General features: G+C 36.5%; 1 protein-coding gene across 7 annotated transcripts in view; it reads right to left on the bottom strand.

Annotated features, from left to right (window-relative positions):
* LOC127965381 (zinc finger protein 385B) overlaps positions 1-24,973 on the bottom strand; it is a 127,754-nt gene that overhangs the window by 16,100 nt on the left and 86,681 nt on the right. For all 7 annotated transcript variants that reach the window (XM_052566184.1, XM_052566183.1, XM_052566185.1 and 4 more), the window contains 2 exons: positions 15,402-15,544; positions 1,741-1,851 (listed from right to left, as the gene is read on the bottom strand). In XM_052566184.1, coding sequence (XP_052422144.1) covers positions 1,741-1,851; positions 15,402-15,544 — 254 coding nt within the window. The remainder of the gene's footprint in view (positions 1-1,740; positions 1,852-15,401; positions 15,545-24,973) is intronic.

The raw sequence follows: 24,973 nt of genomic DNA on the forward strand, positions 1-24,973 counted from the left end.
ATACATATACATTATAAATATAAAATCACACTGAAGGCATCAAGTGCTATTTGAGCAAGAAGGAGAGTGATGGGGTGCTGCGCCAGATGACCTGGCCTCCACAGTCACCAGACCTGAACCCAATCGAGATGGTTTAGGGGTAAGCTGGACCGCAGACAGAAGGCAAAAGGGCCAACAAGTGCTAAGCATCTCTCGGGGAACTCCTTCAAGACTGTTGGAAGACCATTTCAGGTGACTACCTCTTGAGGCTCATCAAGAGAAAGCCAAGAGTGTGCAAAGCAGTAATCAAAGCAAAAGGTGGCTACTTTGAAGAACCTACAATATGACATATTTTATTTTTTTTATTCTTGGCCACCATTGTATGCATGTATGTACTGTATATATATATATATATATATATATATATATATATATATATATACATATACACACCCACACCCACACACACACACACACGCATATACAAATACACACTCTGACAATTCTCTCTCTCTCTCAACCAATTTAAATAAAGTGGTTTAAGAGCGAATTGTGAGTTGTTTTAATGATTCATCAAAAATAATCTCTAGTAAAAAGAGTCCTTCATTGAAAAAAATTATTCACGAAACCGATAACAATGTTTCAATGTACACGATTAAAGATGTATTGCCATCTTTTGATGTCGTCTTTCACCTTCATATTCAATTTAAACGGCAAGCTCACAACCAGGGTTTTGAAAAATTCTGAATGAAGAGAATTCACTTGCCTTTTAAATTTATGAGTTAAACTGAAAATATCACAACCCACAGGAAGTGAAACTGGAATAACATTCAACAAATCTGCAAGGCTCTATTGTTTTCAAATCACTAAAACAAGGCTTTTTCAAGCAATCATTCGAGTTTAGTGAATTGCTTTAAATTTCAATTGATCAATTCATTTCCTTGAATTCAAATTTAAATTGGATTCTATTTCAGAACTGACTTAGAATTTAAAAGGCATTCTCAATTCAATTCCAAATGGTACACATTTTTCTCTCTATTGGGCAAGATTCATGAGCCAGCAATCAAGCACATTTAATACAACCAAACATTGTATAAATAATTTGGAACCATTAAAAAAAAAAAAAAATTTACTAAAAATGAAATGGTTCTGAATAAGAAATGATCTTTGATTCCCAATTGTATATAAAAACATAGATTTTGTATATTCATCTAACAACATCAAAAATGTATTTTGAAGGCGTACTGTGATATCTGTGTTGAATTGCTGTGTGTATTATGGAGTGCAATCAACACAGGTAAAGAAAGAGAATGAGAGAGCACTGAAAAACAGCAAACATAACAATCGATTTAATGAAACCATTCAAATGATCCAACATGCATCTTGTCGAAAATGGCTGAGAAGTGTTCATTAAAAGCTGGCTGGGGGAACTGGCAGCATCACGTCTGTTAAAATCACCATACATTAGCACACTTACCTTGTTTTGTATGATTAATGAAGAGCGTTGCCACTTGAACCCTAAACGGCTGTACTGGGGCTACTTTTAATCAGCCATCAGCGTGCAGAGCCAAACACAGCACTATAACAGCCACTTTTACACAGACAGAACTAGAAAGGGCTAAGATCATTTCTCTTTCCATATTAAAGAGAAAAGTTTACACTGGAAGGAGATGCGGCACATGCACAAACCAAAGACAAACATTTACACGTCCTCATATAAACACACAAATAACCAGAGAAAAGTTAGTTTTTTGTACTCACATCTGAATTAAAGCGGAGCTGACAGATGTTGCAAGAAATAACTTGCTTTTTCTTGGGAGGAATGGAGACTCCAAATGTGTGGTTGATTACTGCTTTCTGGACGGGGTCCATCTGGAAGACAAAGAGCAGAGGAACACTTGAGGGTGCTTTCACATTAGAGATTCTGGTGTGGACCAGAGTCTGTTTGTTGTCAGAGTTTGAATCGTTTGGCTGGTATGAAAGCGGTTTTCTGAAGTGAGTGTGCACTAAAAAAAATTTCAGTTCGCAAAGATAATTTGTCTAATTTGTAGATGTGAACTACTATTAATGATGTTAATTTAGCATCTTTTTTATGTTTATGGTCACACGTAATTGTATGAATCATTTCTAATAACCTGACATGTTCAAAGTCAAATAAATGCCATTATCCATAAAAGATGCAATAGACTGATCAAAAGTGACAGCATTATAATGTTATCAAAAATTTGTTTTTTTTTTTAAATAAAATGTTGTTCTTTTCAAATTTCTATTCAACAAAGAGTCCTGTAAAACATCCATCGCAGATTGCAAAAATGATTAAACAACTAATAGTAAGAAATGTTTCATGAGCAGTAAATCTGCATGATTTCTGACAAATCATGTTCCGCTGAAGACTGAACAATTACTGATTAAAATAGAAGAATAAATTACATTTGAAAACATTAAAACAGCCAAAAGTTATGTTAAATTGTAATAATATTTTGCAATATTATTGTTTTTACTGTATTTTAAATCAAATAAATGCAGTCTTGGTGAGCATAATCATGTATGGTACAGGTATGGTATATGCTTTGGGTTAGTTATAAAAAGCCCATTTCAGGACAATTTCATATTATTAAAAATGTTGTTACTGGGATACAACTATTTGAAAATCTGCAATCTGAGGGTGCCAATTTTTTGTTATAAATTCTAAATATTGAGAAAATCACCTTTAAAGTTGTCCAAATGAAACAATGCATATAATACCAATCAAAAATTAAACTTTGATATATTTACGGTAGGAAATTTACAAAATATCTTAATGGAACATAATCTTTATGTAATATAGTTTTTGGCTTATAAGAAAAATCAATCATTTTGACACATACAATATATTTCTGGCTATTGCTACAAATATACCCTTGCTACCTATGACTGGTTTTGTGGTCCAGGCTCACATATGTACTATTAAGGTACTAATACGTACCTTTAAGGAACTAATATGCACTATTTTGGGTTAAATAAGGTAGGTAAACAAGTCCTGATTTACTAGAATAAGATTATTGAGTAATGTAGAAATAAAAAGTGTGATAGAGATTTGTATCATAAAATTTGCAGAAAATATTCCTCTTCGCAAACTCTAAGATTCTAATTTGGAGCCAAAGTATCGAGTCACGTTGATTTAGCAAACTAGCGTTAAGATTCCATCTCTGCTCAACAGCTGCTTCTTTTGCAATATATCGTCAGGATGCAAGCGCCTGTGTTCTGTGCACGCAAAGGTTTGGTTGTAAATTCAGAGTGACAAAAACACGAATAAAACAGTAAAGCTGGCATCTTCTCGTCCTGACTCATTACCTAGTCGCAGTGGGACACAGCTGCTGCTAGTACTCACAATAAGGTCGCATTGGTGAAAGCACCAAAAAGTATCATTTGTAAAGTGTGGAATCAGCATTAGAAAAGAGAGTTAGTTAGTGAGGTGTGAATCAGACACGCAGAGTGTCCCCTGCATTAGTCAGTCTCTACGACCCTGAACGCTGGGTGGAAATGAGAGCAATAAGGATCCCAAGCTGCAGGCAAGACAGCTGTTTAATGGCGAGAATCAATGGCGGCCTTGCTGGTCTCCTGGGCTCTACCTGATAAAAACAGATAGTCTGATTACTGAACCAAGGAGGATGAAGACAGGAAAGCAAATGTGATCTCTGCCACATCAGAACAGGAGAGCATCCAAGCAGCTCTGTGGACTTGATCACTTGTAGCTTCTGAAGTTCTGCCAGCTAGTTATCCTTCATTCAAGCAAACGAAAGCCTTTCATAAACCTTTACAAATATGTCCTCATTTTCTCCAATTAAATTCTGAATGCTCGTAATGTGACAGCAAAATGACACAACAAACACACTTTATTACTGTGATCCAGGAATAGCTCAGAGTAGGTTGGGTTTTAACATTCACCAGCATGTTTTCAAATCAAATGAATATTTTCATCTAAACAACAGAAAAAGTATTTTCAAGACTCTGTTCTTTTTATATAAAAACATATTTGTCCTCTGTCTTTTGAACATGGAATAAAAACATCCTAACCGATTCTTTTTGATGATTTGAAAAAATCATTTTCTCGTTTAAAAGCTTAAAAGCAATTATAAGACATGTAAAAGTAAACATCAAGTTGTGCCAGAGTGAATGTCAATCATAAACGAGATTAAAAGTGACAGTCTGTTATTATATACCAACCATATTATTAATTTATTTATTTTTTGCTGAAAATTAACAAAATAATGTTTTTTAATAATCTTCACACATCTCATTTATAGTTCATAACTACCACAACTGTCAGGTTCCAAAACACTATAGAATTACCATCAGTACATCAGATCTGAGCGATATTTTCCATCCAGCAAGGCTCTAAAACTTCATTTGATAACATTTAAATAAAAAACATTTATTTCATTGACAAGCCCCACATCATCAGCAAAGCTATCAGAATTTGTAATATTTTTGAAAAAAAGTCTCTTATTGCTCACCTAGGCTTCATTTATTTGATCAAAAATACTGTAAAAACAGCACAATATTAAATATTATTGCCTGTTAAAAGAACTCTGAATTTATTTTAAAATGTAATTTATTTCTGTTATGGAAACCTGAATTTTAGCAGCCATTACTGTCACGTGATCATTCAGAAATCATTCTATTGTGCTGATTTGCTGCTTTTTTTTTGTAAAGCATATTTGTTTTTACAGGATTGTATGATGAATAGAAAGTTTAAACAGCTTTTATAGATAAAATAATTAACCCAATAAAAATATGCCACAAACATGTAACGCTTAAATTACACACAATTACAGCAGCAATAATGATAAGGACAGTTCAGCAGTTTCGAACTGTGGTAGGGACATGTTTCCGTTCATATGGTGTCCCAAATCTGTGCTCCTGGATCTGAGAATTTAACGAGACAAGAAAATAAACGGACAAAATTTAACAAGCTCTAAAATATGTGCTGTGCAGCGTCCAACAGGATTACGCACAGTGTTTCACTACTTCTCGAAGCCATGCATGAAACCCTGGCACGAGAGAGCGGACTTCTGAGTTTGCCTCCAAGTCATTTAACCATTTCACACCCTCACTACAGCCGTCTCTCCAAGCAGGAAAGCATTTCACAGCTCACTTAATAGACAGACAGAAACCCCCCCAGCGTATTCAACTTCAAACACAATCCTGGCATATTTTACCTGGAGCAAACGGAGAGTGTCCATAGCACACTTTTGTGTGGAATCACAAGAGAAGGAGACACCAGCGGAGACAGAGACAGACAGAGACGCGGTGTGGCGTGCGCTCCGGTAGCGATGCAGTGGAGGTCTGTTCTCACAGCAACACCTCTCTTTCCCGCTCTCTCTCACTCGCTGTCACCCTGCCTGCCTGCTGATCCTCGCATCTCAGGCTGATTAGCTCTGAATAACCGATGAGCTTGGGTAAACAGGAGTCAACTCTACACAGCCAATTCTGTTCACTACTGATAAGAGTTTGTATGAACTTGGTCCATTAAGTATTTATGACAGTTACCCTTTGAGATGGATGGATTACACCTAAAGCCTTGACTTCATTTAACTAAAACGTGTTGAATTCCACATTTCCCAGCTAGATGTTTAGCTTAATGACGTCTCAAGCCCCGCTCACGGTGACAGCAATTAAATCACTGGAAATCAGCAAGTCTGTAAAAAGACCTGTTATAAACAAAACAAAACAAACAAACAAAAAAAAAATACTACACACACTAAACTACACTTTTTGTTATCATGCTACAAATATGCAAACTATGTAATCAATGACAGTTCTCTTCTGTTGAGTCCGATAGCTACTGGACTAAATATGAACCCACCACCTTTTTAAGCGGACTTGGTTGATGCCATTTTTCTGATGCCATTTTATCCTTGGACAAGAGTTCCTTCCTTTTTATTTGATTAGGGGACAGTAAAGTAGACTAGCAGCCATCCATTCATGACCTCTGCAGGTCACTAATGCAGTTCCTCACCACTCGACCAACTCTACAAAACCACAGCACAGAAAACGCCCCCCACCACCCCCAAACATCCTGTTTTTAAAGAACCCAAAGTCCATAGTTGCAGTCGGTCAGCTCTCTGACATGCTACCTGTTGTGCATGATGCTGAACAGCGGTAATCTGTAATTAAAATCTCGCTCTCCCACCACAACAAGCACAACAGCTATCAGTGCAGGGAAGTTACAGGCTAAAGATATAATGACTGCGGGAGATGGAGGGGTCAGGGGGGAAGATACAGCTGGTGGGACTGTTGTTGTGCTCTTCCACTGCATGTGTATTCAAAATCTGCCGTACGGTACCCAGCTCATCCTGTGGTGCTGGAATAAATTAGACAGAAGGGGGAAACTGACGATGGAGGGGTTGCAATGTCCTTATATGGCAAAATATGAGCTCATGAATATTAATTAGTTTGTACTGACATTGCTCAGGGATTAGAATTTCAAATGTCAACAATGTGATTTTAAATTAAATGGACAATCAGTTTTTAAATGGCAAATGTCAATAAATTGTAAATTGTAAACAGTACACTAAATGGCTATTGTACTGTCCTATGAAATTCCTTTCCCCCGCAAAGTTGAATGATTTTTGTAATTACATTTTAATAATAGAAACGGATGCCCAATCAATTGAATTCATAAGACTTTTAACGATTTTATAATTTCTTGCAATTTTAACAATAATTTTCCCTCCAGAAATTCTGTACTGTTTGTTTAATTTAAAAACAAATACATATATTTGGATTCTATGTTTATGATAAATTACTAATTCCTTCTAAAAAATGGTGAAAATTAAACCAATTCACAAAACTTTTTATGCATACTTACTGTACAATGAATACTGTTGTATAAATTTGTTCTTTTCACTCAGTGCACAAGATCACATGAACGTGACTATCTTATTTATTTTTTATCAATGTATCTTTAAACCAGTTAAAAAATACACAAATTTAAATGTAAAGTTTGCTTTCGTATATTCGATCACTCATGATTCACCACATCTTGCATATGATTTTCATATTTATGTCTCTGTTTAAGTCTGTTCTGATTCTTCACTCCATACAAACACAGATGATGATGTCAGGCTTTGTGGGTGGAGCTCCATCTCATCAGATTTACCTGTCAATCAGGCATTGTTAATCACATTAGCTTTAGTGGAAGTGAAGAGCTCTGTCACTGTCAAATGAATATAAATTACACTTCCCTGCCATTCACCTCCATTCCGACGTAATTAAAAAGTAAACAAAAATGAAATTTGAAAAGTAATATCATTCAGAAAGAATGCGCTCACACAGATCACCTGCAAAGTCAAGGAAGCAAATAAATTAAAAAGAAAAAACAGATTAACTGATTGATATAAACATGCAAATCTTATCAAATCCATTGCCAAGCCATGACATTAGTGAAATGGAAAGAGAAAACAGCCCAAGAAGCATAGAGTTCATGATAATGTCCACTGTGGCATCTCTCAGGGACAACACTCACAATACAACAATCTTTTTTCTTTCTTTCTCTGGCTGTCTCTGAACCTATTTACGAGCTCCCTCAATGATATCTGTAGCTCTGTAATAGCAAGAATATCTTGGAGTGAGTTGATAGCTGTGACCTTGCCAAGGCTAGAGACCGTCTCTGAAGCACAGAAAGCACAGCAGATGGATAATGTGGTGCTTCTCTTCATGGCTGAGAACACCTGGTCGAGCACAAACTGGCCTCAGTCTGTTGTGACTCTGGCAGCATTGATTTCAGTCACAGAGAGAGAGAGAGAGAGAGAGAGAGAGAGAGAGAGAGAGAGAGAGAGAGAGAGAGAGCCGTGACTATGCGCTCGCTGTAATCAGGCTGGGATCCCTGATCGGGCGCAGTGCTCTCAAGCACATAAACACAATCACGCTGATGACTAGTATCCAATGCTGCCGCAACTGCCTCCATCACAGAGATTTATTCAATATATTTCACAAATCATGAAACAAATTAGCCGGATACCACTTACTGTTGTTATGATTTGTATTCATTAGTGTCAGGTTTCAATCGGTTTTGGTTAACATTTTTCTTCCACCAATGTAAAACAATAAAAAAATATATATAATAATAATAATAAGCACATGAAAGTGTACAAAATTTCACAGCCAGTTCTGAAAAAAATATATATATATATAAAAATGATAAATGAGTCACAGATGCAGAAAGTTGTTACTATCCAACTTGAAATATAAATAATTAAGTTGTACTTCAAAAGCATTTGTTAGAAATTGTAATTGTATTAACAAATATATATTTATATAAATATTATATAAAGTAAATAAAAAAAATAAATAAATAATTAAAATAGATCTATATATATATATATATATATATATATAGGAGAAAAAAAATGTCACTTTTTATTAATTTTAACTATCTCCTCATGTGTAAAAGTATTAATAAAAAATGTGTAGTTTTGAATATTTGGTGGAACCAAATTGTTGAATTCTTCACGATTCTCATCCCTAGTGTGCATTATATTGTTATCATCATGCAGAAGGTAGAATATGTTTTTTGAGATATCGTGCTCCGTAAGACGGTGGGCTAGTTAATAGCAGCTTGGAGGACTTGTAGGCTTCTCTGCATGTGGAGTGGAGGAAGCACTAATTATACATAAGGACACCTGCTCATGATGTTCCACACACAGTGAGCTCTGACAGTGTGCCAGGAGAGGCATATGTCAGGGCACACACACGCACAACGTGTTTTTATGACACAACGGCAGTTCTCTTTCCTCTGAATCTCTATTGAGTCATGCTTGTTATGCAGTACTTTCAAAGTAACGTAACAATAATCATATTCATGCTGTAATTTAAAAGAGGATATACCAAACTTCCAGAAACTTAAATTTGACTGTTTACTCTACAGATAAAAGTGAGGGATTCAACTGAAGTTCATTTCAACATTTTTTAATTTTTAAAATGATGATATCACTAAAGCTTGTGCTGTTGTTTACCTTCCCTTCCAAAATGATGTCACTTCCTGAAAGATGATGGCTTTTGTTATGTGAAGGGATAGTACCAAAGACGGACTGGATGTGAAGTGTAACTGAGGACAAAACCTTATAATTTGGTTATTAGTTAGAAATGATTTTAATTCAATCAGCATATTCTCAAACCAAACTGGTGAAATTCTCACTTAGTGATGTCCTGAAGAAAACTGATTTCAAAGTTAAATGTTTTATTCAAGATATTAAGACACATGGAAATGTACTGCATAGTAAATGAGCCGAGCATAGATGCTGATTGGAGGGGAGTCACCATGACAAGAGAGGTAGGAGAGGTGAGTTCAGTATAAGGGACAAACAAACAACAGCGCTGATCAAGCTATACCTCCAAAATACCCGCAAATCATGTGCACCACTAACTATAATTAGCCTATGCCATTCCTGGAAAGCTCAACAGAGACTACTGTGATTAGTTTCATTAGGAGAAAATAATTCATTTGATGGCCTTGCAGGGAGACGGTATAATTACGCTAATTTTGCGGTGGTGTGATTGCAGCCCAGAGAACCTCTTGATTTGCACCAACAGTCAAGCAGTAATTATGACAGCTTCTGCTGTGTTTATTTGTTTATTTTTTGTGCAATCCGTTGGGTGCTGGGCCGTAAAAACAGTGCAGTCAACTGCAGACAGATCTGTGAGATTTAAGAATTTACTTCCTTTTAACTGCAATTAGAATAAAATTAAGCTGTAAAAAGAATCAAATTCACACAAAGGAAGCTGAAATCAAATTTGAAGAACAGGAAGCAGAATATACTGAATTCTATTTTGTGTGTGTGTGTGGGTGTGCGTGTATGTATATATATATATATATATATATATATATATATTAGGGGTGCTCCGATCACGATCGGCCGATCTTTAATGCGCATCTCATCATTAAAGCCGGTTTTCTAATCAGCGGTTAATTCCATCAGGTGCGTGATTTCACATAGAGCAGCTGTTACTACACAGAGCCGTTGTTAACTGAGAAAATGTGCCAAAAAACGCTGAAAATGAAGTGGATTTGCGCATCTTCTCTATTAACAACGGCTCTGTGTAGTAACAGCTGCTTTACTGACGAGATGCGCATAACGATCCCCTAACGATCCGCATAACGCACCCCTAATATATATATATATATATATATATATATATATATATATATATATATATACACACACACACACACACACACACAAACACACGCTATATAAATATATGTATATATATTTCTGAGCGGCAAAAGTGATAGATGTGTAAAGCAATTGTGAGAAGGCTGTGTGTTACAGTGTCCCAAACAACTCAAAATAATAAACCAAAACGCTAACAAAACAATGCACTCCACAGCGCTTCTCTGCTGTCTTCACATGCTAATCGTAAAAAGGTCCTATCCCACTTATGAAGTCGTGATTTCGAGCTCTTTTCTGTTAAAAATAACAGTGAACAGTGGTTTGTTAATGTTGATGCTTAGCCTAAATAATTTGATCTGGAGCATTCATGTGAGTTCTACTACAGTCTTAGTAGTTTTTAATATTTGGTAAGACCAAATTGTTGAATTCTTCACGATTCTCATCCCTAGTGTGCATTATATTGTTATCATCATGCAAAAGGCAGAATGTGTTTTTTGAGATATCTTGCTCCGTAAGACGGTGGGTTAGTCTTAGGCCAACCCAAATATTTCATTGGTTGAGATCGATGATGACAACCATCGCAAGCCAAAACTGATCAACATCCCACCCCTCCTGTGACCCTTGGTCTGTGTGTACGTGAATTCAGAGCCAACCTTGCGCTAACCGGGTTGGAACTGCCTTAATTTTCTGTGGCATAGATTCAACAAGGTGTTGGAAACATATGGACATATATACCAAACAAGATTTTGGTCCATATTGACATTATAGCATCAGACAGTTGATGCAGATTTGTCAGCTGCAGATGATGCAAAATCTCCCATTCCACAACATACCAGAGATGCTCTATTGGATTGAGATCTGGTGACTGTGAAGGCCATTTGAGTCAAGTAAACTCATTGTCATACCCAAGAAACCAGTCTGTGATGATTTGAGCTTTGTGACATGGTGCATTATCCTGCTGGAAGTAGCCATCAGAAGATGGGTACAATGTAGTCATAAAGGGATGGACATGGTCAGCTACAATACTCAGATAGACTGTGGCGTTTAAACGATGCTCAGTTGGTACTAAGGGGCCAAAAATGTGTGCCAAGAAAATATCCCCTATACCAGGGGTTCCCAAACTTTTTAGCCCGCGACCCCATGATAAATGCGATGCTGCCCCGCGACCCCCCCCCCCCCCCAAAAAAAACACCTCTCGTCGCGTGAAATGTAGTACAGCAAATCGATTTTATGCCCAGTCTCAAAGCACACGAAGTTATATTTTATTGTTCTGCGTGCAAACTCAGTGTTACAATTCTGTATGAGCTGCTCGATATCCACCTGTTCTCTCTCGGAAAGTAACTGTGCAGCTATGTTGGGTTGAACTCGTTCATTATTCTGCCATCAGGAACCAGTCGAGTAAGTCTGAGCTGCTCACACCCGTGCGCGCGCGCACACACACGCGCACACACGCGCACACACACGCACACACACACTCCTGCTAATCCGCTAGATGTGTCACTTTATGCTTTCCATGGTGACGCGTCATTGCTTGTCACGTGACATACCGCAGCAACAACAGAGCTGAATGAATGATCTGCTTTTGTCATTTTTCCTTTTTTATTCAAAATATTAACAAATTTGTTAGATATGGCATGAAATAGCTGATATTCCGATTGTCAAATATATGCAAGTGGAAGTGTTTTGTTGTTTAAACACCTTTATAACGATCGCGTTAGTTGAGCTGTATGCGCGATGGGCGCCGCCATCTTAGTTTGTGCCGCAGACGCAGTTCAGAGAATCAGATCTGTTGGATTTACAACACGTGAATTCATCCACTTCTCCCGAAATACATAAAAGTAAGTGGCTGGTGAACTGGGAGAATAATGGAGTAAACTTTAAAGTTACTTACACAATGTGTATCTGATATGAATAAAATGTGTCTAATTATAATGAAAAAGATTATTATTGTCTCTTCCTTTGACATCAGTGTGTATTTTACAAACTCTAAATGTATTGTTTTTTCTAGTACTTATATGTCTGAAACCTAAAATAAACATTATGTGGTTGAAAACACTGAAAAGTTGTGATGACAGCTCTCAGCGCACTTGTCTCTGGCTCAGCGCCAGCCAACTCGCGAGAGCACATTTGAATTTCACGTCATGCACTGACCGGTGTGGTCGTACACTCCAGGGACTAGCCTAGACTGATCACACCGGTGTGATCGTACGTGCGATGCGAAAGAGTTAAATTAATTGAAACAAAAATATATAAAGCCTATATCGAAATCATCTCGCGACCGTGGGGTCGCGACCCCTACTTTGGGAACCACTGCCCTATACCATTACACCACCACCACCACCAGCCTAAACAGTTGAGACAAGGCAGGATGGTTCCATGCTTTCATGTACAAATTCTGACCCTATCATCTGAATGTTATAGCAGAAATTGAAACTCATCAGACCAGGCAATGTTTTTCCAATCTTCTATTGTCCAGTTTTGGTGAGCCTGTACGAATTGTAGCCTTCTGCTGCTGTAGACCATCTGCTTCAAGGTTCAATGTGTTGTGCGTTCAAAATGGTATTCTGCATACCTTGGTTGTAACAAGTGGTTATTCGAGTTACTGTTGCCTTTCTAGCATCTCTAAACAGTCTGCCCATTCTCCTCTGACCACTGACATCAACAAGGCATTTTCGTCCACACAACTGCCACTCACTGGTACCAATCATTTTCTCTTTTTTGGACCATTCTCTGTAAACCCTAGAAAATCCCAGTAGACCAGCAGTTTTTGAAATACTCAGACCAACATATATATATGATTGAATTGAAATTGAAAAGACTTTGTAATTTAATTTGGAATGGCACACCATCCTTGTTTCACAATGACCCAAGGCTTGGCCTTTACTAACCGCTTTAAAGAGAGCACAGTCACTTTGAGTCACAGCAGGACGATGCATTGCGGAGAGTGAGAAGAGTGACAAGAAAGTGAAAGAAACAGAGGGAGTAAGTGAAAAGAAAGAAGGAGAAAGGTTTTGAGCCACACAATAAAACCATGGCAGTTAAACAAGCCCCACATTCAGACTGACTTTCTTTCTATTTCAGATCCCATCAGCCTCTCTCTCTGTCTCCCTTCGTTGCCATCACCACAGCGGTCTGGGTGTGGAGATAAAAGCACAAATCGATTTTGCTCCCTCTTATTTGGGGGGTTGGCAGGGGCTGGAATCAATGCATGAGGGGTCGACACGACTGCAGACTTTCCCTCAAACGCACACAGGCGACGTTCAGAATGAAACATACTAGGACTGCTGCCATTAACTGGGATATAATAAACTGAACATCTGATATTGCTACTGTTTTAATATCAAGGCTACGAGAACAAAACACAGAAAAGAAAAAGTGAAACATCATCTCGTGTTGAACAGGGTGAGCAAAAATGAGCAACTTGTCGGCAATGCCTTTTTTAATATCTTGCCTACGGTCTGCTTGGAATGGAAAGTGTTTAATTAAGGAGGTTCAAAACAAATACTAACAGCTGATCCAGAAGATAATTAAGCTGAAATATAAAAAAAAAAAAATCACACTGAATTCGCATTGAAATGTATTCATGTTGCCATAAACTGCATAGGCCAAACTATGAGTTGAATGGATCGTAGTTGATCCATGATCTGTACAGACCAGGCCCCATGGTTCGGCACATATGTGATCCGCGGATTTAATGGAAAATTTAACCATAATCCAATTAAAGTTTATCATTTGCACTTGTTTACAGACTCAAGTGAATTTAAACCATTCCAACAAGATAACGCTTTCGCATCTCCTTGTGTTTGAACAGACACATACCCATAAAATTCTGATAAAATACTCATCTCGACAATCAATGTGGTAAATTTAAGAAAGAAATTGGATGTGTTTCATTAGACATGTGCATCAGGTCTTAAAGGGACAGCAGCCTATAAATACCCGATGCTGTCATTACAGCTAATCAAACAATAACACAGCTTTGACAAAGATTAATATACATGTCATTTATACAGTGAACACTATGCAGTGTTATTTTGCACTTAATTATTACATTTCTGTACCTGAATACTGCAGTCCTTATTTTATTTGTAACTTTATCCTGTTGTATTTATCTATTGTAATTAGTGTATTTCCTCTTATTTTCCCCCCAAGCTTTCCACTTGTCTTTAATATTTTTTTTTTACTTTCTTAGGCTAGTAGTTTTTGCTGTGGTATTGAACAAGGTATGTTAAATGATAAATGGAAAGCAACAATAAACCCTTGAACCCCAAAACTCTCCGATCCGTGACTTAAAAAATCATTTAACCACTAGGTCCAACAATATACAAAATTACAATAATTCTGAAAAAAAAAAAAAAAAAAACTTGTGGTTGGCAAAACCACTTCCTTGCTGCAAGTGAACACTTACACAATAGTTCAAAAGTTAATTTTTTAAAAAGTTTTTCTAAGGTGACCCACAAGGCTACATTTATTTGATCAAAAACACAGTAAAAACAGGAATAATGTGAATTATTATTACAAATTAAAATAATTGTTGTCTATAATAATGTATTTTAAAACAATTTATTCCTGACATGTAAAGCTGAATTTTCAGTATCATTACTCAAGTTTTCAATGTAACATGATGCTTCAGAAATCAATAAATGTGCTGATCTGCAGCTCAAGAAAGTTAGAAAGACTAGCATCTATCTTTTGTAACATTACCAATGTCTTTAGTGTCATTTTTGATCAATTTAATGTGACCTTGATAAAAAAAAAAAGAAAGAATTCATTTCTGAAAAAAAGAAACACATTTCTTTACCATACTTATTGATGAGGGCATGTTGCACAGCCTGCCTAACTTGGCATGGCTATAGATTTCTGCAAGCCACAACATTTCTAATTATCTTTTAAACATTGAAAAACCGTTTCTTTTGCTGTCCTAACTATGCAGGATTATATGGCTAGTTGCATTTAGTTATTTGCATTCAGCTTTGTTTTTTCCCTGCTGTCTGCTAACCTCATGGCTCATTTTCGGGCGAGCCTCCAATGTAGTATGCCATTCTAAATAGCCGCTAGCACGCAATTATCAGACCCTCTTCCAAACAACCACACACGCTGCAGTTTGTGAAGGACGATATCCACCTAACAAAGAACATTATCCCTCCACATGCCATGATTTTCAGTGAAGGTTTTAATTCCATCAGTGTCAACACACACAGGAACGAAGCCAACATTAAAGAGGCAGACAGCCAAGAGCAGACAGATGAAAGCAGGCTTACTTACCGAATTGAAATTGGGGAACAGGCCGACTGGAGAGGAGCTCTCCACTGGGAAGGTCATGAAAGGCTTCATGTCCAGACCGGACTGCATCATTAGAGAAGGAGTCCGAACCAATGCAGGGAGTGTGTTGCTATGACAGGAACTTCCTGGAGGGAAAGAAGAGGGAGAGAGTTAGGACACAAGAGACAAAACTTTAGGGACAAAATATCCCTTCTTGCATCCACTCATGCACAGATGAGGAAAGCGAGAGAAGATGCGTTAGAGAACAGGCAATGATCAGAGGAAGCTCAACATCATCGACCAAAGAAGCTGAATACTCTAGGGAGGAAGACTGGCACAAACAGAGACAGAACAGAGAGAAAGGTTGACAGACGGTGAAAAACAGATCAGGAAAGACTATGCAATGCTATGCAATGTTCCAAATTTGTTAATTTACCTATGACGATATTTTCATCATTTACTCTTCCTCATTTTTTGGTGAACTATCCCTATAAAAAATCATTGGCATGTATATTATTTGCAGAGAACCAAATCTCATAATTAACTGCAACAAGCTTGATGCAAAAATCTAAAAGAATGCCGAGTATAAAAAAAAAGCTTACTTTATAATATGTTCACTTCATTCAATACATCATTGTATTGATAAAATTTTTTATATTTTATATCCGTTTATACATTGGTTTGGTGTAAGCATACTCTAATAAACCAGTGTTGTTCTTGTTAACTAAAATGATTAAAATTTGATTTCATTAATTGAAATAAAGCTGAAAAAATGTTATATAAAGAAAATGTAAATGTAAAAATAATTGGTCATCAACCAAATTGCTAAAATTACTAAAACTAATACTATATATACATGTGTGTAAAAACAAAATAATATAAAAATGTCAAGCACAAATAAAAAGAAATTACAAAAACTAATTAAAATGAAAGCCCAAAGAAATTACCTGTAAATGAATAATGACAAGTCTCCGTAAAAGTAATATAGAGTTCAAAATAAAAACTATGAAAGTACATAAGACTAATAAAAGTGCACCAAATGCTAATTAAATATATTGTGAGTCCTTTCTCCTCATGTGTGGAGCACTATTTGTAACAACGGGGTAGCGTGACAGGATAATGATCTTAGCTCGAACACTAATAGTTTGAGCCCATTGGAGAGTTTCTAAATTTTCATTATTGTGACAATGACAAGTCTATAGTACGTGGGTTTGAATAAAAGCGTCTTCTAAATGACTTCTTGTCAATTTAACATGCATATTTGTCCCAAGTAAGCTCGTTCATTTAAATCATTTTTACTTCTGTTCAATCAGTAACAGTCTCTTTTCATTTACTCACAGTTATTCATTCTGACTGGAGATCTGGATCGCATACTTCCGCTATAATAGAAGCGAGTCATAATGCTAGTGAAACACTGCTGAATAAATTGGCCTCTAATGGGCTTTGATCAGCGTGAGCAGTACCACATCCATTTATATGACACAATGACAGCTCCAATCGGATGTGTAATGAAGAAGGATCTTGTGTAATGCGCCATGGAGATATCTAATCATGTATGTGACGAAAGGGAAAGGGTCATTTTCAGTTCTCTGCACGATTAAAAGAGATCCAAGATCCTTCGTTCCACGAATCAGAGGTCAAGCTGTGAAACATAATCAGCTTGAGTAAAGCAAAAATGTCATCTCAGTCTTAAACTTCTGTGTGTAATGGTTAACAAAGCCTTGTAATGCACCTAAAAAAACGATGCTAAAGAAAACATGCTTTTAGCATGGCAGGGGATACAGGAACATCTAAAGTTACAGCACAGCACCCTGGGAGGTATAATGCCACTAATGCCGCTTTAATCATAAGCTAGCATGGCACGTTTGTACTCTTTGCAGAAAAAAAACAAGATGCAAATGTGCTTTTTTCTTGACATCCGGTCTGTCTGAAGAAAAGTCTGAACAATTAACAAGGAATCAATGCCTGTCAGAGTGAGCTAAATGGCAAAAGGAGTAAGGCAGTGTACGAGAAATGCTTTTTTGGCTTTCTTTTCAGATGTCGCCCAACAAATCAAGGCTGACTAGATGCCCTCAATGAGGCGTCTTGTAGTATGTTTTGTGGCTGCCTTACAAGCATTATTTGGTTATATAAAACTGCATTTGTGGCTGTTAAATAAATCAGATTATGGAGATGAAGGAAACTTATGGTTGCACTGCGTTCAGACTGTCAGAGTCAACATTTCAAGAAAATCGCTTCTAATTTGTGTAAACGCATGTTCTTTTTTTTCCCAAAACATCCATGATTGCAATGCATAAGCCAGAACAAGTCCACTTCGGTATAATACAAATGCCCACTCTCTCCATCACTAGACAGATGTCTCTCCCTCACCACCTGTACATCCGAATGCTGAAACAGACCTATTTTATTCCCATTTGCTGAGTTTAATGAGAACCACATGCAATAACTGAACTTGGCCCTCTGACTGGCATCAAAATTCATAGCCGTGATTTGAAGCTCTGTGGCCCGACCAGAACATTCAGTTTCAATAAAACAACTGCGTTTTCATGGTTCAGATGAGGCGAAACGCTGCATATTTCAAAGCTTAATGAAACCATCAGAGATGCAAAGACTCAGATGGGTAATGATTGTCCTCATCATTTAGGTTTTGACTCACTGTATTAGTTGAACCGCTTTGATGCATGGATTGTTTAATCGCAAAGGAAAATATTCCTAGCAATTCCTTTTTACTTCAAAACAAGACTATAATCATTACCAATATTTTTCTCTGCCAAAATTATTCATTTTAAGAGAGTTGCACATCTGGCCATTGCAATAAAAGATAGTAATTCAAGTTGTAGGTACAGATTCACAGGCTACATCCAAAATCACATACTTCCATACTATACAGTATGTGAAAAGAAAACTTTCCGAATACACAGGCTGCATCCAAAATCACATATTTCAATACTATATAGTAGGTAAAAACTGTATGTGAAGAGGAGTATTTACAGATTCACATTCTGAATCCAAAACTGCATACTTTCCACACTATATAGTAGGTGAAAAATGGTATGTAAAAGGAGAAATATGTCTGAATTCACAGGCTGCATCTTAAATCGCATACTTCCCTACTATACAATAGGCAAAAATAGTATGTGAAGAGTAGTATTTACAGATTCACATTCTGCATCTTAAACTGCATAGTTACGTACTATAAAGTAGGTGAAAATTGTATGTGAAGAGTAATATATACACAAATTCAAAGGATGCATGCAAAATCACATACAGTACTTACCTTCTAGAAGGGGAAAAACAGTATGTGGAAAATTATGTTAGAATTCATAGGAAGGAATCCAAAATCACATACTTCCCTACTATACAGGCAAAAATAGCATGTGAAGAGTAACAAGTACACATTCTCTTTTATGCATCCAAAATACATACTTCCCCAGTATATAGAAGGTGAAAAGAGAAGTATCTCCGAATTAACAGCCTGCCTCTAAAATCACATCGGCCTACTTCCCTATACAGAAGGTGAAAACAGTGTGTGAAGAGTAGTATGTACAAATTCACAGGCTGCATGCAAAAATCACATACTTCCCTTCTAGTAGGTGAAAAACGGTATATGAAAAGTATGTCAGAATTCACAGGATTCATCCAAAATTGCATACTTTATTTACTATACAGTATGCAAAAAAATAGTAGGTAACAAGTCATTGGCTGCATCCAAAATAGCTATTTACATGGTGGAATTTAATTTTTAATTTCTAAAAATGTTTGTGTGCTGCTGCTTGTAATAAGCACGCTGTTCACCCTCCTATATGCGCATATTATTAACGCGATCTTTAAATATCAAAGAAGTAACATTTCGGCAGACTTCAGTCCAGGTTTGAGTTGGTGTATAGTCTATTTTCAGCTTCTCAAAATAGCAACGCACCAACAATGCGCCTGAACACACCTCTTTTTCAGACTAGCACACCCATGGGCGAAGAAATGGGCGCAAATGCAAATGCTATTTAAACAAAGTGGCGCAGGACAGGACAATTATATTTGGGTCGGGCTGAAACTATAGCAAAAACACTTGCGCCAGGTGTATGATAGCGCTCAGAGAGTATGCGATTTTAAATGCTGTCACTGTGACATATGAAGACAACAGTCACATAACTATGGTCAACAGCCATGGTGGTTAGGATGTAACATTAAACCCTGGGGTAAGTGATCGATGACGTGCATGTGAATGTATTTCCCTAACAGTTTCTTTTGTTTCTCTCTATTTATTTTACCACACTTATACTCGACTTCAAGCGCCAGCCTAAATTGCTGGGAACAATACTAGAAGACCATTACAGAGAGACATGGAGCTCTGTTGCAAGGCAGACATGCCAGTGGTTTGAAGTCTGTGGTCAGGGCCAATCACTAAAACCGATGACAGGATAAAGTGTGTGTGTGAAAGAGGCCGCAGTAATTACTGTTCTTCATTGTGCACTCTGCAGCCAAAGAGCTGTGTTTGGCCAGATCAGGTGTTATGAAGCAGAAAGAGCACTGGAAGAAAACAGCAGCACGAGAGTCGGTGATTTATGATGTGCACTGTAAAAACGTTACAGTAAAATCCTGTTAATGATAAAATTACCGTATCATATATTGCCATATATACACACACAAACATAATAGATTGTTTAAAATAAACAATATTTTTGAGATTCAAACAAAACATTTAACATGAGCAAGTGATGTTGTTGTTCTCAATATTCGGAGCACTTAAGAGAGCATTTTTTTAGTAACATAAATTGCAGACACAATATTGTGCTTACATTAATATTCTTGCTTTGCTCCAAACCACAACTGAGTTCTGAAAGAATCTTTTGAGTGAATGATTCTTTGACTCTATACCATTCACAAATCCTTTCCAGTGTATTAGAAAAATGAATCGTATACACATTTCAGAATCTTGCTGGAAAAGTCAGTTATACGGGTAATTTATGGATACTGTACTACTTTTTGTATACCGACATAGTACTTTTGTTACATACTGTTTTTCGTTTACTATATAGCAGGGAAGTATGTGATTTTGGATGCAGCCATAAAGACATTCACATTTGTTTCATGCATAAATCTGGATGTTTGAGTGAATTGGCTGAATGAATGATTCAATTAACTTATAAAGACATTCATGTGTTTTGTTCTCAAAGGAATGAGTGTGTTTGAACAAATCAGTTGACTGAATGAATTAATTGTCATTAACAGTCATAAACAGTCATTAACTGTAACTTGCAAAAACATCGGAGTCAACCATCCTCAACCCTTAAAATTGTCTCCAATAAAGCCTCGAATAAAATACAAACATTTTAAAATCTGATCAGATTTTAAAACGTTAGACATCATACACTTACTGACTTTGTAAACAGTCAAGGAAAATTTGGGCATCATACATTAAAAAGTGAGGATCATAACAGATTTTAAAGTTGTTTGCATCTCAACATCTCACAACAAGGAGATATGTAATGAAATCAATAAGTGCTCTAAAGTTGGCTTAAAACTTGTTTGGTATCCTATTAATGAATGGAATCACAGTCTGAAGTAAAAAAAAAAAAAAAAAAAAAAAAAGATTCAAAATCTGTGACCATCATAAACTTCACAAAATTTTCAGTGAAATCTGTCAACTCAAATATGCAGAAGGACTTTAACTTTTGGCAACTAGTGTCAACTTCTCCAGATTGAAAATTGAGTTTATTCCAGACTTATTACACAGACCGACATTATGACTCAAAGCAAACCAAGGAATAATGAGATAGCACAATAAATAGACATATGAATCATACCATGTAGCTATGGAAATGAATAACTACCATAATGCTATTGCCATAGTACCTGTCCAAAAACTCATTGGATTCTAAAAAACAAAAACATCCATTCAGTTTATACTGTTCAAGAAGATTATAGACTCCGAACATGAATCGACAGTGAGCTTCTGATGTGATATTCAATTTGTTTCTCTTAGAGCAGCAGTCGTCAGGTCTATCAGAGCTCTGAATGTATGTGTCATTCAAACAGATTCAAAAGCACCATCTCTTCAACCACATCAGCATCCAGAGAAAGTAATGACTGTTACCTGGGAAACGCTGGTGACAGCCAGAGAACATGTTGCAATGACCCTGATAACAGAGAGGGTAAAAATAAACTCTTCATTTACCTTTTTAAGCCTATTTGGTTTGCATATGTTGATAATAATTCAATCTGAACATAGGTTGTTTTTATTTGGAGGTAAAAAAAAAAAAAACAGACAAAAATGGGTTATTTTGCATCTGGTTCTGTTGTAGTAATTAACCCCTTAAAAGGGAAAAACAGCACCAAACAATCTCCAATCAGCCTCCAAAAGGCTAAAGAGCCATAAACTCACACAAAGCACTCCAACGTACTGCATTCAGTTGTTAAAGCAGGTACTGTAATGATCATACCATTTTGTTGTTTCCAAGGTTAGCTTCTCCTAACGATGCTAAAACAACAACAACAAAAACAGCTGCACCACCAGAAGCTTACGAGCTGCATGTCATTAGTAAAGGTAACTGAAAGGTTAGAATCAACTGCAGCATATAATCCAAAGCTGAACTACCTCGGCCAGGTAAACAACAGGGTTTTTTTTAACAACCTCACAAAGACCCGCTAGTGTTTTTAGCATCCTGTCTAACTTTAGCTTGTTAGCAACGCTGAAAATGTGTCCGCAGACAGTCTTGAGGTTCCTTAAACACCCTTTTCTTCATTTTCAAAACATATTCTTGAATTGTTTTGCAATGTAATAGTATATATTTTCTTTCTAAAATTCTAATTTGTCATTTAGCTGCTGACTGGAAAACGTCTGTATTTCTGTTATATGTGAACAAAGCTGTATGATTGATGGTTTGAGAAGATTTTGACGTTTGAGGTTGTGATTATCAACAGCATTGTTCTAAAAGCAAGGATGCATTTATTATAAAGTAGCAAAAGATTTCCATTTCATATCAATTTCTGCCTTCTGACCTGTTTTCAACATGGATAAGAAACGTTTCTTTATCAGTAAATGAATGGATCATGTGACCCTGAAGACTGTAATCATAGCTTCTGAAAATTCAGCTTTACCATCACAGCAATTAATTACATGTTAAAATATATCAAAATAGTAAACAATATTTAATTTTGTTAAAATTATATTTCAGAATATTGCAGTTTGTACTCTATTTTTGCACTTTCAAAACATTGTCTTCTAACAGATAACTTTCCTTCAATTTATATATATATATATTACTGTAAAAAGGAAATCTGTTGCATGTGCAAAGAGAAAATATGCAACAATTATGTATTCTGACAAGAATCTGCCCCAACAGAAATGTCTGTCTATGAAAAGTGACAAGACATTATGTGCCATTTAGTGTTGGTTTATTTTATATAGCAATCTTAAATCATCATGGGGAAAAAAGTACTGGAACAAAGAAATTGGAAAACTAAACAAATTAGTTTAAAGATACTTTCTGTTTCATGTACATCCACTTTCTTCACTAAAAGTGCTTACTGTATCTTTGTTTCCAGGTGGACTGGCGGACTCCTGATTCCTAACTATCAGAATACCTTGAGATTTCATGTAGCTTTTTCCGTTTTGTGTTTGCAATATGCATCAGACAGTCAGCGAGCAGACTGTGAGCGGGCCGTGGGGGCGTGAGACTATATCTGGCTTGACGGACCTTGAGTTGCAGAATCACAAAAGAAAGAAACCATCGCAGACCACTTCTGATTGTGGAAAAGCAGCCAGTCCAAGGTACAAGGTGTACAGCGATGAAACTGAGTTCAAAGGTCAGTCTAGGTGGATAACTACCATTTAACTGAGAGTGATTGAAGAGTCTGCAATCCAAGCTCACAGAAGCGGTCAAAATATCTTCTGTGGACAAGAATGACACATTTGCACTCAAAGTCATCTGCTTTTTTGCAGAGAATGAAGTCTGAAATCGAGAAGATATAAAATAATATTTAAATCAGCCTTGACCCAAGTTTCTCTTTCAACTCGGTTTCATCATCTAGCCACGTGCTTGCAAGTCTGATTCGAGAAATGAAATGCCTGAGCAGAAGCTGGCAGCGGCACTTGTCTCTCAGAGATTTGCTCTTTGACATCGGCGCCATTAATTCAACTTCAACATACAGAGGCCAAAAAATATTTGGACACTTCAGCAACACACATTTTTTTTTTTTATATCAATGCATAGTAAAATATCAAAAGATTGCACAAACACACTTTTCAAACTAAACCTACATTGGACACACTTTCCACTAGTCAGACGCTTTGAAAATGTCAATTTGTTAATATACACAGCTGGTCAAATGTGTGGAATATTAAGGACTTGAAATGCTTTTGAAAGAAGTCTCTTAAAAAATACAGTAAAAACAGTAATACTGCGAAATATTATTACAATTTAAAATGACTGTTTTTAGTTTGAATATATTTTAAAATGTAATTTATTTCGGAGATTGAACTGCTGAATTTTTAACAGCCAGAACTTCGGTTTTCAGTGTCACGATTCTTCAGAAATCATTCAAATATGCTGATTTGGTTATTATCAATTAATATTTAATGATTCTTATGATTAATGTTGAAAACTTTTGTGGTAAACATGTTTTCTTTAATCAATAGAACATTCAATGAACAGGAACTTTTAACATTACAAATACCTTTACTGTCACTTTCCATTAATTTAAGACATCCTTGCTGAATCTGATTATTTATTTCTTTATTGTAGGATTAAATAATTGTGCATCACAGCTTTCAAAAAAATATTAGGTGGCACACCCATTTTTAACATTGACAATAACAAGAAAAATATTGCTTCTTGAGCAGCAAATGAGAATATTAGACTTTTCTTTGCCACCACAGGAATGCACTCCTTTAAAATATATAAATAAAAAAGACTTCTTTTAAATTGTAATAATACTGTATCTCACAATATTACTGTCTTTATCATTGGTGAGTTTTAAGAGTTATTTCAAAATGATACAAAAAAATTATATTATTCAAACAGCCATGAAAGTTAGTTTTTGGCTGTTTAGTTAGCATTGACAGCTGTACAGTTTTAAGTGTGACTTAAGTGTCTAAAATCCTTTTAAGCCACGGTAGGTCAGGACCGAAGTGCTTATCTGTACTTTGCCTCGTCGGACGGGACGCCATGACATTTGCAGTGTTGATTTAGTGAGAGGTTGGACCCTCCCGCAGAGCAGGAACGAGAGCTGGCGAGAGCCCCTTGGCTCACCTTCACCCTTTCGCAATTCGGAGTCTCTCCGTCTGATTGAATTTGACAACGGCAAATCAAATGGTACACTGTGTGAGGATGCTCTTTTCCCAAAGGTTAGCCAACATGCACTTTATCTCACAGGGGCACTCTGGGAGATAAGAATAAGTGAAGAAAACCACACAAATAGAGACTTTCCAGTTTCCACACATAAATCTTGAATATCTTACCTTTAACTGAACCAAATCCAAAATATCCTCCAAAGCATGATGCAAGAAATACTATACAAATGCCTTCTGATGAATCAGAGAAGTGTGACAGCGTAAAGAAGCCTGCAGCACAATACAG

Source organism: Carassius gibelio, chromosome B9 (assembly GCF_023724105.1).
Source record: "Carassius gibelio isolate Cgi1373 ecotype wild population from Czech Republic chromosome B9, carGib1.2-hapl.c, whole genome shotgun sequence".
NCBI lineage: Eukaryota > Metazoa > Chordata > Actinopteri > Cypriniformes > Cyprinidae > Carassius > Carassius gibelio.